The sequence below is a fragment of the Heterocephalus glaber genome, unplaced genomic scaffold (assembly GCF_053883595.1).
Source record: "Heterocephalus glaber isolate CG9 unplaced genomic scaffold, H.glaber_assembly_v1.0 deba00001572, whole genome shotgun sequence".
NCBI classification, from domain to species: Eukaryota; Metazoa; Chordata; class Mammalia; order Rodentia; family Bathyergidae; genus Heterocephalus; species Heterocephalus glaber.
Window position 1 is genome coordinate 116,257 of NW_028258357.1, and position 17,872 is coordinate 134,128.

The window sequence follows — 17,872 nt, forward strand, 5'->3', positions numbered from 1 at the left end:
TCTTGTTCCTGAATTTAGAGTGAAAGTTTTCAGTTTTTGACCACTTAGTATGATGTTGGCTGTTGGTTTTTCATAGATAGCCTTAATCAGGTTGAGATAAAGACCTTCTATTCCAGTTTTCTGTAGGGTTTTTATCATGAATGGGTGTTGGATTTTGTTGGATGCTTTTTCTGCATCTATTGAGATGATCATATGGTTTTTGTCCTTGACTCTGTTAACAGTGTATTACATTTATTGATTTACAAATGTTGAACCATCCTTGCATCCCTGGGATAAATCGGACTTGGTCAGGGTGTATGATCTTCTTGATGATCCTCTGTATTCTGTTTGCCAGTATCTTATTGAGGATTTTTGCATCTATGTTCATTAGGGAGATTGGCCTCTAGTTCTCTTTTTGCGTTGGGTCTTTCCCTGGTTTTGGAATCAAAGTAACACTTGCTTCAAGGAATGAAGTTGGAAGCCTTGCTTCCCTTTCAATTTCCTTGATGAATTTGAAGAGTAATGGCAATATTTCTTCTTTAAACGTCTTGTAGAATTCAGCAGTGAAGCCATCAGGACCTGGACTTTTCTTTGTTGGTAAATTTTTTATTGCATTTTCAATTTCACTGATTGAAATTGGGGTGTTTAGAATTTCTATACCTTCTTTATTTAACTTTGGTAATTCATATGTATCTAGGAATCTGTCCATTTCTCCTGTGTTTTCCATTTTATTAGAGTACAGTTTCTAGAAGTAGGTATTGATGATCCTCTGGATTTCTGCAGGGTTTGTTGTGACTTCACCTTTTTCACTCTTAATTCTATGGATTTGAGCCTTTTCTTTTCTTTTTTTGATAAGGTTGGCTAAAGGTTTATCGATTTTATTTATTCTTTCAAAAAATCAACTCTTTGATTCATTAATTTTCTTTATCATTCTCTTAGTCTCCACTGCATTGATTTTTGCTCTGATCCTTATAATTTCCTCTCTTGTATGAGCTTTGGGTTTGTTGTGCTCTTCTTTTTCTAGGAGCTTGAGCTTCTGCATTAGGTTATTTATCTGAGTTCTCTCTGTTTTCCTAGTATGATCATTCACTGCTGTGAATTTCCCTTGTAGAACTGCTTTCATTGTGTCCCATAGATTCCTGTATGTTGTACTGGCACTACGATTTATTTGTATACATGGTCTAATTTCTTCTTTAATTTCCTCTGTGACCCACTGATTGTTCAGGAGGGTGTTATTCACTTTCCATGTGTTTATGGGAGTTTTGTGGTTTTTTATGTTACTGACCTCCAATATTATTGCACTATGGTCTGGTAATATGCAGGGCATAACTTCAAATCTTTTATATTTACTTAGACATGCCCTATGAGCTAGCATGTGGTCTATTTTGGAGAATGACCCATGTGCAGCCCAAAAGAATGTGTATTCTGATTTTGTGGGGTGGAACACTCTGTAAAAATCTATTTAGTCCATTTGTTCAATGGCTTGGTTCAGTTCCAGAATTTCGTTAATTTTTTGTCTAGATGATCTGTTTATTTGTGATAGTGGGGTATTGAGGTCCCCCACTACAACTGTATTAGTGCTTATTTGGTTTTTCATGTCCATTAGTATTTGTTTTGTATAGTTGGGGGCATTCGTGTTAGGTTCATATATATTTAGGATTGTCATCTCTTCCTCTTGGATTGTTCCCTTCACAAGGATGTAGAGACCATCTTTGTCTGTCTCTTAATTAGTTTTGGTTTGAAATCTACTTTGTCTGCAAATAAGATTGCTATGACTGGTTTTTTCTGGGTTCCTGTCACGTGGACAACTGTTTTCCATGCTTTTACTTTCAGTCTATTAATTTGCTTTTGAGTTAGGTGTGTTTCTTGTATACAGCATATTGTTGGGTTTTGCTTTTTTTTTTTTTTTGGTACCGGGGATGGAACTCAGGTCCTTGCTCCTGCGCAGCAGGCAGTGAAACCACTGAGCTAAATCTCCGGCCCTGGGTTTTGCTTCTTAATCCATTCTCAGTCTATTTCTTTTCATTGGTAAATTGAGGCCTTAACATTGATAGTTAGAATTGATAGATATTGACTCATCTTTGTCATGATGTTTTACTGTTGTTGGCTCTTTTATTTCTTATTTTTTTCTCCCTGTCTTGCCTTGCCTGGTGACTTTCCTCTGTTGGGCCTCATGGAATTGTGACCTTCATTGTCTTTTTCTAGGATATTGCTTAGAATTGTTTGGAGTGCTGTTTTAATGTTCATGAAATTTCTCAGGTGTTCTTTGTCGTGGAAGTATCTAATTTCCCCATCAATTGTGAAAGATAATTTTGCAGGATATAAAAGTCTAGTTTGGAAGTTATTTTCTTTTAGGACTCAAAATACTTCACTCCAGGCTCTCCTTGATTTGAGGGTTTGTGTTGAGAAGTCTGCTATGATTCTGATGGGGTTTCCTTTGTAGGTGATTTGTTTCTTTTCTCTAACTGCCTATAGGATTTTGTTCTTCTGTTGGGTTTTTGGGCTCTTGACTATTATATGTCTAGGTGTAGTTTTTTTATGGATCATGGCTAGTTGGTGTTCTATATGCCTCACTTATCTGTATGTCCAATTCTCCACCTCTGTCTGTGCAGTTTTCTATTATTACTTCTGTGAACAGTTTTTTTTTTTATGTCAATTGTACTTTCTCCTGTTTTTTCATGGACTCCTATCAGTCTTAAGTTATTCTTCTTTGCATCATCTAGCTGCTGGATTGATTTCTTATGGTCCCTTAGTATTTTTAAGAAATCTCTGTTTTCATGGTCCTTAACTGCAATCCTGTCTTCTATATCTGATATTCTATCTTCAGATTCCCTTAATCTGCTCTGCCTGCTTTCAATGGAGTTTTTAATCTCCTGAATATGTTTGAATCTGTTTCATGGTTTCCATTTCTTTCTTATGTTGGGCGATCATGGTTTCTATTTCTTTCTTATGCTGGCCATTCATAGCTTCCAGCATATTTCTGAGCTTATCTATTTTTTATCTGTTTCTGTTCTAGAGCCTCTAATAATGTCTTTCACTCTGCTCACCATCTCTGTAGTTATCTGGGAGATTATTTCTGTTTTGAATTTTTCTAGAGCCTTGTTCATCTGTTTTGTTACTTCCTGTGCTATCAGTTCAGGGTGTCCAGGTGGTTGAATATCAGACCTTTCCACCTCATTTCCCCCAGAATTTGCCTTTTGTGGGGTGGAAGTCTGAGTTTGTGCCTTACTTAAATGTCTTCTCATTTTTGTTTTTGGTATTGTCCTTAGTTTAATTCCTGGGTTGATACTTTGAAGTTGCTTATTATAAGTATCTTTGTTGATGTATTTAGAACCCTTATGGAATGATTGCTTCTCAGAGGTGTCTTCAGATATAGCTGGTGTTTAGGTTTTGAGTCTCTAATGGCTCTGAGGCTATCTCATTTTCATTATACCAGGAAGGACAACTGATTAGGTCAATCACAACACCTTAGCCCAAGTGATACAATCAGCAACACAGTAACATCAAGTACCTCTTAGAAAATGACAATTTTGTGGTAGTTATTAATCTATCACCTTTAACTGTGTGAATTAGATCAAAATCAAGGACCAACCCAACATATGTTTATAGTGAATAAACTCTTCAGTATAGCAACTTTCCCCTTTGGAATGGGGAGTTAGAAGGAGTTGGGGAGGGAGGGATAGATAGGTAGAAGGATAGGGGAAGGTTAGCAGTGAGGCCTGAGGACACAGGTGAGAGAAGAAAAGCAAAGAAAAGAAAAATAAAGAAGAAATATGAATTAGGGGCAGAACAGGAACACAGAGGGAGATGAAGAACAATGTGGGACAGCAAGGGAGCGAGGGAGAGACAGAGAGAAAGAAAAGAGAAAAGAAAGAAAAAAATAAAAATTTTAAAAGTAGAAAAAGAAGAAAAATAATTAAAAGTAGGAGCAAAAAAAAATAGTGGTAATTTTGAAAATAACAAATAAAAGGTAAAAGTTAAGGGACTCCTTCAGAGTATGTCTCTGCTGTCATGGGCAGCAGTGTGCAGTTATAAGTCAATGAGTCTCAGTAAGCCAGTCACAGACCTTTGAGATTCAGGCAGATTTCTGGCTGCAAGTCCCAAGTTGAGCTCCCTGTCCTCCTTCAGGGTTGAACTGTGCAAGGTGCTGTTGCAGGTTCCAGCTGCCCTTCCCCTGGAGATAGTCCAGGTTCTGATGGGAGGTAACGATCCCTCTGATTTACCAAGTATGTTGGTCTGGTGTGCCTTTATTGCAGAGATTCTCCACTTTTCCAATGGGCTTCAATTTTCATCAGGGAGCCTGAGAGAGGCCCTCTCTCTGTTGTTCACTTCTGCAGCTCAGGACAATGACCTTTATGTCCCCCTGTGCCTCTGTAGCTGCACAGCCAAGAGGCCAGAGGAGGAGGGAGGGCTGACTTCTGCTGTTGCAGGTGCCCATGCAGCTCCGAAGGTGGCTGGTGGGCGAGCCCGGGGGTCCTCACAGGCTCCTGGTCACAAGTGGTCGTGGCACACTGGAAAGAGCTGGGCTCAGTCAGCCTGGGGTGCTCTGCCCAATGTGGCTCTGGTGGGTGTGCCTAGATCAGATATTCTGATATTTCTGCCTCTTATGATTTGTGCTTGGTTTCACCTTTCCAGAGGGTGATGTGGGAAGGCAGGCATGCAGAAGCTTTCAGTCCAGATATCCTTGGGTCCTTGGCCTGGCTCTGTTTCTAGGCCTGCGACCTTAGGCAACTCAACTTTTATAGAGTTGGTGCTTTCCTTTTTATAATGGGGCTTATATACCCATCTTACAAGACTGGAAGCAAATGACAGAACAGATAAAACCTCTGGCATAATATGTTCATCTATTATTGCTTTTCTTGACCTTGGTTCCTCTCTTAGACTAAAGACTATCTCCTCCCCTTCATTATTAATTAATTAGATCTACTTTTTGTCTCTGCAACTTTTTTAAATACTAAAAGTCTTTTTAGAAGTCACCACTCAGTTTCAAATGCAGTGGTTAAATATTTTTAACCATATTTATGTTAAAAATATTTCTTCTCCAAAAGATATTTGATTTTCTTCTCTTAAACCTCTCTCTTTGTCCTTCATTCTCCAGGTTTTTACACTTTACTTAATACTTTTTACACTTTTATACAATGTAACTTTATAACACTTTGGTTTTAAACAATTAAAAATGAAAATAGAAGAGCTAGTTGTCTTTACTGCTTCTTATTTGTATGACTTTTTCCTGGCTTTCTACTCTGATAATTCTGACACTGTATTCCTATTGTCTTTGGTTTGTGGAAAGGTTCTGCCAGAGTTCATCACATGTAAACTCATTTCTCCTCATAAAACAAAATAAAATGAAATTTTAAATTTATTTAAAGTCCCACCTAATTCAAGGGGAGAAGATTATACAAAAACATAAACAAGAGGTGAGGCTGACGGGTATCCATCTGAGAGGCTATCCACCATGCTGTGCCAGCCCACTGTTTTATGATTCACACACATATTATAATAATCCTTCCAGATCTATTCACATTATTCACACTCTAAAAGCAACTAAAGAAAAATTGAGAATGGATAAGGAAAGTGTATTGCTTCTGAGAAGTAAGTCTTGGAATAGAGAAGGGATGGACAGGGCATTTTTATTTTCATAATTAACCATTCAACACCCTGATTTTTTTGTAGTCATGTGCATATATTATGGTAAGGAAACTCAAAAATATTAGAATATAGTCATCCTATGATAGTCTTGATTTGGTCTCATCAACTTTGTTGAAGTTTCCCAGTGATTTTTCAAGTTGTTTCTTATAAATATAGCTACTTAAACAAGCTAAAATATATCTACAATTTTACTTTAGCTATTTAAATAAATATTTGAAAAATATTTTAGAAAACTGAATCTCAGGGTTATTTCAACTTTCCAAATTATACGTGGGTCTCATCTCTAACATTCCTAATAACAATTGGAAATCCAGCTTCTGCTAAATATCTGATCAACTCTGATCATAGAGTATGTACTACCAAAAATGTAGTACCTTTTCTATAAACTTTAATGTATTCTTCTTTATGGTCCCACAGCCTCTATTTAATAAGCAACTATGAAGCTTCATGTACTCTGTTTAGTTTTGAAGATACATAGGCGAATCTACCTTATTCTTTAACTGTTTTGAACTGAAATATTTGCCAACTAATGCTTTCCAGTTAGTCTTGATTCTCTCCTCTTTATCCACATTGTAGAGTATAGTGTTTATAGGTAGGAAATTTGGCACCAGGAAAATGTGTTCCAATCCAACCTCTGCTATCACTAGTTTTTTGAGCTTTAACACACTTTACCGTATGATGAAGTGAGAAACCTAAGCAAGTTTTTAACATTCTATTTGACACATAGTGGTTTAAAATGTGAGTCTTTGTAGTAGTAATGATATACATTGATTTAATTTTTGATCTTTGAGGACAATGGGCATAGTTTCCTTCAGGCTTCCTGTCCTTAGTTTTTATTAGTTATGGCCTTCAGATCCTTCTTACGATAGAATACTTTTCCTCTGTGTATTTTCTACTTTATCAATGATCCTCTCAGATAAACATAATATTCTCCATGGAGTTTGACTAGAACAAAATTTGGCAGAATTATTTTCTCCTTTGGCATAAATTTTCTCCTTCTATTAAAAGAAATGATTAAAATTAATTTCTTTGAGTGGCTTATTCCACTGAGAGTAAAGTCTGAAAGCCCTTAAAGTCATCTGTCCATAGACTGACTTTTAGTTAATTTCACACATAGATAGCAGCCTGTGCTTGATCTTCTGTTAGAAGCTTAAGACATTTTTCTCTAATACGCATCATCTTGCTGGTTAGTACTGCAAACTTTTGCAATTAATGCCAATATATCTTTTCATCTCACATATTGCAAAGTTTGTCATTGGTGAACCTGAGAATAAACTACCTAAGTGGTTAGCCAATACAAAGCTGAGGACTAAACTTGAGAGTAGTTTAGGAAGGCTTGAGATTAGTTTACTTTATCAGGCATAAATGGCACATAAACAGAATCAAGGATTTGTTACCTAGATAATCTGTAGAATGATACAGTATCCATTAGGGTGTTTCCAAACATATGGTGGTGTAAAACTTTCTATTATTTCTTGACAAATGCATAAATTACATTAAAATAGAATATTTTTTGTGAATAAGTAAACATTTCATTAATTCAATTCAGCAGACCTCTGAGGAGTCTAAATTGATAGATGTAATAGTTTTCTTTTAGAAAAAATAAAATCATACTTGTTAGAGTGAGGATGATTACATGAAAAATCAAGTTGGTTTACTCAGGTGGATTAGGAATTTAACTCTGAAGACTAATTCCTTCAAATAAATTCCGAGGATTCCTGGGTAACATATGCAAGTCCTTTCATGTTGAACTGTGACACTTCCTAACCCAGTTCTCAAACAAGGGGCAACTTGTTGTCCAGTAGACATATAGTAATCTATGGAAACATTTTCATTGTCACCACTTGGAGGACATGTCCAGTGGGTAAAGACCAGGGGGGATTCTGTTAAACAGTTTGTAAGGCACAGGATAGCTACCCATAACAAAATTATCTAGTACAGGATGTTAGTGGTACTCAGGTTGAGTCATTTGGATTCTAAGGGGCTAAAAGTTTTAAGTGTTGCAAAGGATTCCTCCCCTCCACTTCTATTTCCCTCATTTCCACCTCTGTTTTTCCCCTTCCCATTACTCTCTTAAGTTTTAATTCTTTCCAGTCATTTTTACTGTAAAAATTATTAACACAACATAGCATACTTAATGATAATTAGTAACATTCTTGGTTGTTACTAAATTAATGTTAAAAATAACTACCTTAGTTACGGAGGATCTTTCCAATGAAGAGTAGAATTTGGGAGGAATTTATAGAGTCAGTAGTATTCCAGTCAACACTTACATGAACATGACACTTTGTCAACAGAGATGTTTAACTAATTTAATTGATGGAATGCTATGGTTTACCTCTTAGTAATTTATCTGACATGGGGTAGAAAATATTGAGAGATTTAATGCAAAATCATAGTTCAAGGGGGAAATTCTTTGTACTGCTTCACTGTCTCATCTATAGTGCTTTGTACACAGATTCTCAAAGGGTGACTGATTGATAGTAGAAACAGCTGTGTGGTTCAGGCATAAACTATTGACTGGAATACCAGAGCATCTCAGAATTATGTGTTCGGATTCATGTTTTGCCTGTGGAGGCAGAGCTCAAGTGAGCTGTTGGAACATAGAAGATTCTTTGTGGCCTTGTCTGGTATTATGTTCTTATCCAGGGTTCTTTATCATAACCTTTTTAGAGTAAATATCATGGATGTTTCCCTACTTTTCCCATAATGCTTTTGTTGCTTGGTTTGTAATATGATTTAGATGGTTTGTTTGATAAATATCCTTTGAAGGACTATAGATTTTTCTTGAATCATTTCTCTATGCTTTTATCTTTCAGAAAAGTTAACATTTAAGTAATGTGCCCTTGTTGTTTTTTTTTTCCAGTACCAGGGATCAAACTCAAGACCTTGCACTTGCCAGGCAGGTGCAGTGCCACTGAGCTGCATCCCCTGGCCCACTTGTAGATATTTAAATTAACTAAATTTCCCTGAAATTAGTCCCCTTCCTGAGTTTTTTTCTGAGCATCCCCTTTAAAAAAATAAACTGCTAAGTGCTTTGATGTTACTGAGGAATAGAAAACTTGTTTTTCTTTTTAGGCTTGAAGACAGCCCCAAAACATGTAAGGTAATCAAAAGATGTATATCAACACTTCTAAACAATTGAAACCTATATTATGAATTATTTATAAATGTCAAAGATACAAGAGCATAGAATTCATAAGGAAGTAATAAATTCTTTAAAAATGGGTTTTGGACATGAGTTTTGAAATATAACTTGAAAAGGAATTGACATAAAGAGAGTTACAAATCATAAATCCCTGCTGCATATCTATAATGTGCTCCTGATGTTTCACTTTAATGTCTGTCAGTCTGGTGAACTTGATATATGTGAATTACACTGGGGGACCTAGGAACAATTGCAGTTACATACAGTGTTTCTTAGAGCTAGAACCTTGGATAGGTGTGTCAGGAACCCTGTTTGAAAACTCTTATTTTGCAAGTTCTATCTTTTGTCTACCACTTCACTTGATTAATGACAAATTTCTATAATTGACATATAACAAACAGGTATGCGGGCCATTTACACCTACTGTTCAAATGAAGATGCTTAGATGAGGAAACAAAACACATTTTAATAAGTCAATATTCCTAAAACACCTACCATTTCAGGATGGGAGGTTGAAATATTTCCATCAGGAAACCCTTGCATAAGGGTGTCTGATCTTACCATAAAGAAATAAACTCAAGTCAGAAACAAATATTTGCCTCTTCCCCAGATAAAATACTGGTCTCAAAAGAAACAGAGTGATCACGGTGTGTTATAATAATTTTGAGTTCTAGTAGCTTGTGAATGAAATCTTGGATTATAAAGAAGACAGTAGTCATAGAAATAATATTGTCTTTTAAAAATGTAATTCTGAAGTTGTAAGTTTGTAAATCAATAGCAACTGTGAGCTTTTAGATTTTATAATATCTATTTTTAATTATAGGATATAAACAACCCCGTAGTATCTCCAGAAATGATGGACATAGTGGATCAAATGATAGGAATTTATGAGGGTTCAGCAGAGATGTCTTCTGACTTGCACTCATTGGCTTCATTTATGTATAGCATTCATCCACATAGTAACTTTCCTGCACAGAATAAAGCTGAAGACCAGAATTCACCAGCTGGTAGGTGAATTTTAAACTTTTTATGAAGTACATTTAAACCACCAGTACTAGCTAGCAGAGATATGAACTTTAGCTTGGAGTTCAATCATATTATTAATGGTCCATGGGCTGGAGTCAGATTTTTTTTTTTACTGTTGGATAACCTCATGTAGCAAATGGAAATGCCACACAGACAGGAGCTGGACCCTCCTAACCTGTTTGACCTTCTTCCTAGAGAAAGTAGCACCCTAGAGTCTCTGGCCAAGCTGCATAGACAATCAGTTATTACAGTTGCCAAAGCAGGTGTGATGGGAAGGGATTAACATATCTTCACATCACTTACAGGCCTCACACTCTCTGTGGCTTTTGACTAATAGGTTTTCAAATGTCACTAAAGGTAAATAGGTCAGAAAGTTACAACTCTAGTGCACAGGGTGATAAACAGGTGTAGGTGACCCTAGCGACGTGGTGATATCATTAGTCTGTACACTTGTTCTTCAGGGTCAGTGGATCTTAACTGTTTTTAAAAGGAGAGTGTCATATATAGCAAATGAAAAATACTTGGATAGATGACACAAAGTTAGATCTATAGTTTCTCTTTGGATTTTATAAAATATTATGTGAAAAGAGTATTTTATTTCATGGTATTTTCTATGATTTAGTATTTGTCCCATTTCAAATTAAAAGTGTTATGTTATTTACTTATGGCTGAATTAACAAAATATCACATTTTATTCAATATAGATTTATTTCATTTATTGATTCATTTTTCTTGTGCAAAGTAGACTAAGGGCAATATTAAAATTGAGAGACTCATGATTTTTGACACAGATGTCTTCTTAAATATTTCAGGTTTGGTCTAATTGATAATTAGGGCTTTGGAAGAACAAGTTCTATGTAAAATAAAAAATTTAGCATTAGAAATCCTTGTTTAGGTATATTTATGTGTCATTTACCCTAGAATGTTTGCTTTGAAGAATTATTGGGACTGGTGAAATTTAGAATTTTGAATCCAAATAAAACTCTTTCTTTAACTCTCCTATTAAAATTTAGTATTGATTAATAATATTTCAATTTTATGTTACTGTCTAGCCTTTATTTTTAGAAAAAATTCCTAGCCAGTATCCTTTAGAAAGTTTTATTTTCTTAAAATACTGGTGTCATCACTAAGCAAAACTATATATAAGCACAAAATGTTTATAGATGTTACGGGGCACTATGATCTCAACATGATCTCTGTTTATATTTATTATTATTATACATTCCCCTTTTGCATACAGGAGTGCATAAAGAGATTAATGAATAACATGCTATTAGGTTTCATGGAGCAAAAATAGTTTTGATTGTGAAACTAAACACCTTTCTCTCACTAATTTCAAACAGTGAACTCAAGGAATCAGTATATCACTGACATTGCTGCTGAACAGCTGTCTTATGTTATCAGGCAACTTGTACCTTTCACTGAGCACATGATTAGTGTATCTGCTTTCACCATCATGGGAGAGGGACCACCAACGGTTCTCAATGTCAGAACACGTGAGCAAGGTAAGAATGTATTCCTTTAAAGGAATTACTTGCAAATACCACTTTTGCATGCTGTAATACTTTTTCTTTTTATTAATATTAATTGTTAATTCTTCTTTTCAAGTGCCAAGCTCCATTCACGTTATAAACTATAAAAATATTAGTTCTACATCTATTTTGTTATATTGGGATCCTCCAGAATATCCCAATGGAAAAATAACTCATTATACAATTTATGCAATGGAACTGGATACAAACAGAGCATTCCAGATGACTACTATAGATAACAGCTTTCTCATAACAGGTAGAACAAAATAGTTGCATCTTTTTGCATTCCTCTTCTAATGGAAAATATGCATCTCTCCATATGTTAAACATTTAAGGACATATGCTATATCATTCCAAAGTTTCTTTTTCTGGGCTTCCATGGATGGCTTTAAAAATACTTGGAGAAATAACTGATTAAGTATGCTTTTCTTTAGCTAGGTTTATCCACCAAGAAGAACCAAGCATCTGATCACAAGTTTCATAGAAATTTACTTAACCCAGGAAATATATCTGGTACATTGAAATAACTCACTATTAAAGAATTGTATGAATGATTATGAAAATCAGCTGAATTAATTCAGCTGACGTCATACTTGTGCCAAATCAACTATTCTGCTTGTCCTGTGCCAAAAATTAGATTTCAGCTTGAGAGTGTTACATTTATATTTTAATGACTCAGACATTCTCTACTTGGAAAGGCCTTCAAGTCCAAGGAATTTGTGCAGTTTGGAATTATATGGAAGCTGTTTTGGATAGCCAGACCCTCCTATATTAAATGGCACTAATGCAAGAATTTTAGTTTAAGACTTTAAACAAATTTCTTGTTGTCTCTTTTAGGATTAAAAAAATATACAAGATACAAAATGAGAGTGGCTGCCTCAACTCTTGTTGGAGAAAGTTCTTTGTCTGAAGAAAATGACATCTATGTGACAACTCCAGAAGATGGTAAGACTATCAGGTGAAATTTTAATCTAAAAAGCAAGAAAAAAGAAAGTCATACCTCTATTGTCTCTACCTCAAGCACCTTTAGTGTCTGAAGCAATAAGCATGAAAATGTACTTAAAATTATCTTTCCCTCCCTCAGAGCCAGAATCGTCACCTCAAAATGTTGAAATAATTGATGTTTCATCAAGTGAGATAGGGTTGAAGTGGTTACCACCTCAAAAACCCAATGGAATTATTGTTGCTTATGAAGTACTGTATAAAAATATTGATACTTTGTTTATGAAGAACACCTCAACAACAAACACAACTTTAAGAGATTTACAACCCTACACCCTCTATAACATTTCTGTGAGGTCATATACCAGGTTTGGTCATGGAAACCAGTCATCTTCATTACTCTCCATAAGGACTTCTGAAACTGGTACGCTGTTCATTTTTGTTCTTTACTAATACATAGTGACAATTGCCATACTGTATTCATTTTTATAACCTAAAAATCATCATTGCTCTTTTTGTGAAGTTTAGAAAATTATTTGCTTTTTCTGGCAAAAAAAAAAAAAGGTTTAGCTGTCCAAAAATTTTAATGCTGATTTATATTAAAAGGATTCCAAATAAAAATTAGTGAAGTTTTCACATGAGAGATATTAAGACATCAAACAATCTTTCAATATACCTGTAAATTTTGGGTTGAGTAACTGTTTATTTGGAATACACTCATTGGAATATATTTTTAAAATCTAATGAGGTGTACACATAGATAGCAGTGTAGATGAAAACCTCAAATGGCATGTTTGGGAAGCCTTTGTGGCAGAGGTAGCACTCAGGATTATCCTAATGAAGAGGGTGGAGTTGGAAGGAGAACGTTATGAGGTTGTTCGATGAGTCTAGAAGACACACTTCATCTATCAGAAATAATGCAAGAAGAAATTGCATGTATTTCGCTTTTAATGATATTAGAACAAATATCACAAGACAAGGTAGTTTTGCCAGATAATCTTGGTTTGTTGCTCTTATTGAGATTGTAATCATATATTGGAGGCATTTGTACTAGGCCGATTCCACAATGTATGCTGAGAATTAAGAACTAAATGTAAAGTTACTGTTTTATCTATACACTTAAGAGAATAAATGTTTATTTACTAGTTACTCATTGAAGTCAGTAAATTGCCATTTTTGTACGTTATAAATTTCATAATGTCATAAGATCAGTAATTTCATGTGATTTAGCCAGTTAATATATGTGAGGCTCCGTGCTTGACCATGAGGATCAGAAATATAGAAAAGTAGTTTACTTTCAAGTGAAAGTATTCTCTTGAGATTCTGCAGTGAGATGATGCCAAAGTGCCCATTGATGATGGCAGGGATTGTAATTGCAAGAATTAGAAAGTGATAAAAGGAGCATTTTATATCATCAAGAGTTGGTATAGCCCTTAAATTAAACTTAATTGATGTTAAACTATACATTGGCATTCTTTATTTCTTTTATTGCTTTTATTGCTTTTATAGATATTATACCCAAAATAGGTATTTTCAAGAAAACTATCTGCTCTTTACTAACACAATTTTATTTTATAATGAGTCAAGGAAAGAAAAAAGAATATTTGTATGTTTGTTATATGCCATGGGCTCTGCTAGTGGCTTTCATAAAAGTTATCCTTTTAGTTCTAGAGTATCTTCCTTGTCTCATGAAAAACTTAGATCTAAGGAATTCATTATTTTAACAAATATTTACAATAAGCCTGGCCCTCCTGGGTATATAGTATAGAAGAAAATGATTTTTTTTTTTTTGCTTTCCTGAAGTTTCTACTAACTGGTGGGTGTTTAACTGCTTAATGTCCTCCAGCTGGTAAATGATGAAACTGGAATTGGAACTCCAACCCGCCTAAGTATAATTTCCCTTGCACAGCACATGCTGTTTTGGGAGGCATCAGTAAAGCTGGTAAATTATAAAATATATTTAGAATTTTCTGTTCATTGTTTCAGTTATATTTTGCTATTTGGGCTTTGCACAGCATGAAGAAGGAAAAGTAATATTAAAGAATCACCATATTCATGAATGCATATTAATGTTTTGCTATTTAAGTGGTCACAACATCAAGAACACCTTTTTAATGACGAATTATGAAAGTTTTATTTTCTGATTATTACATTAATCTTTTAGTATTGAAAAGTAAATTTATTTTGTTTCATTGTTTGTATGAACTTGATTCTAAGGCAACCTTAAGTAAATATAAGAATTTAAGTTGAGATGTAACTTAAAATAATAATTTTAGTTTTGAAAAATATTTTAAACATATAGAACTCTTTATAGGCATGGAAACCTAGAATTGTTTCAGTAAAATGACTCATAAATCAGAGTGGATGAGAAGTAAAGCTGAAGTTTGATGGTAGGTCTCCAGAGTCCCATTTCAAGCTCATTTAATAGGTTCCTGATCTAGGTAGAAAAATAATAAGGAAGGGAAACAACTTATCCCTGAACCCCCAGACCACCTGTTTAGGCAGGTTATATTGGGTTGTCTTGATGTGTAAATTTCTAAGAAACCAAACAGGTCTAATGACAGAATATTTTGTTCTATGCCTATCCTCCAGATTTTTGGCCCTCAGTTCTAACTTGAGGTAGTCTGAAGGTCAGTATAATATCCATCTGTATGGAGTAGAGGACCATAGAATCTCTATCATTGACTTTTCCTATATCATATTTATTAATACTGAGTCAACTTTAGCTACTTTGGCAAAAGAAGAAGCTAGAGTTTAGTAGATTCTCATGATCCCATTTGAAGCAGAATGTGCTCAAGAACACTGTCTATGTGTGCCCAAGGTTCAGTCATCTTACTAAACGAAATACATAAATCTTCTCATAAAAATAAGGGCCCACTCTTCAAAAATATTTCATGAGAAATTGAGTGATGTGTTAACTCCATGATGTGCTAATGCAGCTAATTACAAATAGGGGTAAATTATTTGTTCAAATACTTTATCTTGTTTAGAGAACCAGAGTTTACTAGTGCTTGAAAATAAAACACTCTGTGATCTAACAGAAAAGATCAATACAAGATTGATTTTTTAATGTATGTGTTTATATGTGTATCTCTGTGTGTTTGCTTGTTTAAAAGATACAATGCATGATTTACAAATTTAGGATTAATTTGTATTTTCTTATGTTTAGTGTGGAATAATCACAAAATAACTTTAAGAAGTTTCCAGAAAAATTACTCTTTGGATGATCCCTTTCCCTTATCTTTTAAAGATATAACATTATTTCTTTGCAGTAAACCTTTAATCAAATATCTTGACTATTTTTGAATTGGAGCAACAACAAGTCATAGAATATGATGTAGTTGTTGACCAAATTTTGAGTGGAATTCTGTAAATTTATTTATACCAATGAACATTTAAAATTTTCCTCTACATACATCATATATCAAACAAAAATCTTTGGCATTATCAGAGTAAATTCCTTCTTTTAAAATCATCACAAACCAAATTATATCTTTTATTTTTAGATTTTAAGAAGATTTAGTTTATTTTAACTGATTATAATCACTGTTTTTATTCATTAGTTATCTATTTTACAACATACTACTACAATTGGAAACAGTCTTTATTCCAATTGAGAAAATTTTAAGTGTGTTATCACTCTCCAAAATCAGTGAGTCATCAAGTCTGCCTTCCTTTATCTCCAATTAGATCCAGTACTGGTTATCCCCTAAGGATTAAATGAATAAAATTTGAAAGGTACCATCCTAAGTTAAGGGATACACATTTATCCTGACTACTGGTGTTATACAAGCAACTCCACAGGAACAACTTAATAAATTCAGCTAGAGTTTTTTTAAATCAGAAGTTATAATTATAAATTTTGTTTCCATTTTTTTCCTCTTCTCATATTTTTTCCTTTCCCTTTTTTCCCTTCCCCTCCCCCTCCCAATTCTCCTGCTCTTTTAGACCTTTTCTTCCTGTTTCACAGTATCAGTTATACATTTTTAAAATTACAATATTAAGATCTAGGAGACATTACCACAGATTTTACAGAATTTAAAAGGATATAGAAAGCATATTACAAAAATCTTTTTTGAAATAAATTTGACAACTTCTAAGAAGTACCTTGGAAGACAAATTAATGAAACTAACTCTGGAGGAAATATAAAATTTGAATAGCACCTATTAAAGAGAGTATATTCCTAGCTTGAAAACCTACCTATATGACAACAGCAGGCTCATATACATTTTAACTGATAAATTATATCAAACAATTAAAGCAGAAAAAAGAAAGAACACTTCTCCCCTCATTTTAGGAATTCAACATTGTACTAATCCTAAAATTGGATAAAGATAATAGAAGAAAAAAGTGTGAACATAGATAGAAATTTGTTTAACAAAAAAAACTATTGGAAGTCAGATCTGGCAGGATGTAGAAAGTGGTTTTGTTATAGGGATGGCAGTGTTGGTTCAGCATTGGAAGATCCACCCCCAAAAGTCATCATTTTAACAGAGGAAAAGAAAAAGCCATAAGATCCTGTCACTAGTTGGAGAAAAAGTATTGGACTAAATTCTACAGCTGTTCATGGTAAAAGCTATCAGGAGACTAGAAGTAGAACAGAAACTTCTCAACAAATTAAAGACATGTACTCCATACTTCCAGTGAGAATGCCTTATATGAATGGAGAAGATACAATGCTTTCTCCGTAAGGTGGGGAACAAGGGCAGATATGCTTACTCTTTATCTGTCCATTAAACTTTGAAACCTAGTCCCCACCAAAATAGTCTGGCAATAAAATGACACAACTAGGATAGGATTGGCATGCGGAAGCAAAATCTTTATATGTAGATGAAATGATCATCTACAGAGAAAATACTAAGAAATCTCTAGGAGCCCCTAGAACTTGTATTTGAATTTAGCAGGATTAGAAAACACAAGGTATATATAAAAATTCAGGTCTGTGTATACTTCCTATAAATGAAGAATTGGATATTGAAATTTAAAAGTTATGTAGGAGTACAAAGGACCCAGAAAAGCCAAAAACAAAAAAAAAAACAGTGTTGGAAGATGTTTAGCACCCAATTTTAAGACTTCTTCTAAAGCTACAGTAATCAAGGCAGTGTTGGTGTAAGGAAAGACATATAGATCATTTGAATAAAACAGAGAATCTAGAAATAGAACCACACATATATGGTCCACTGAGTTTTGAAAGATTATTTAACATTAACATTTTATAGAATATAAACTCAATTCAAGCACCAAGAAAGAGATAGTGTCTTCAGGAAAAGGCACTAGAACACCTGGTATCCATATATAAAAAAATTAACCTCAACCCTTTTTTCCATACATGAAAATAACTTGAAGGGATCTATGAACCTAAATAAGAAAGCCTAAAAGTATAAAATTTTAAGAAGAAATTATACGGGAAAATATTTATGAATTCAGGGTAGGTAAGAACTACCTATGATACAAAAAACATGATGTATAAAAGAAAAAAATTGATAAATGAGGTTCCATCAAAATTTAGAACTTTAAATGACATCATTAAAATGAAAAGTAGTCCTTAAACAGACCATATTTACAATGCATATAACCTATGACCAGAATATATAA

General features: G+C 34.1%; 1 protein-coding gene across 1 annotated transcript in view; it reads left to right on the forward strand.

Annotated features, from left to right (window-relative positions):
• Ptprq (protein tyrosine phosphatase receptor type Q) overlaps positions 1-17,872 on the forward strand; it is a 219,513-nt gene that overhangs the window by 29,787 nt on the left and 171,854 nt on the right. Inside the window, exons 10-14 of the mRNA XM_021258496.2 lie at positions 9,600-9,783; positions 11,146-11,307; positions 11,411-11,590; positions 12,172-12,279; positions 12,419-12,700. Coding sequence (XP_021114155.2) covers positions 9,600-9,783; positions 11,146-11,307; positions 11,411-11,590; positions 12,172-12,279; positions 12,419-12,700 — 916 coding nt within the window. The remainder of the gene's footprint in view (positions 1-9,599; positions 9,784-11,145; positions 11,308-11,410; positions 11,591-12,171; positions 12,280-12,418; positions 12,701-17,872) is intronic.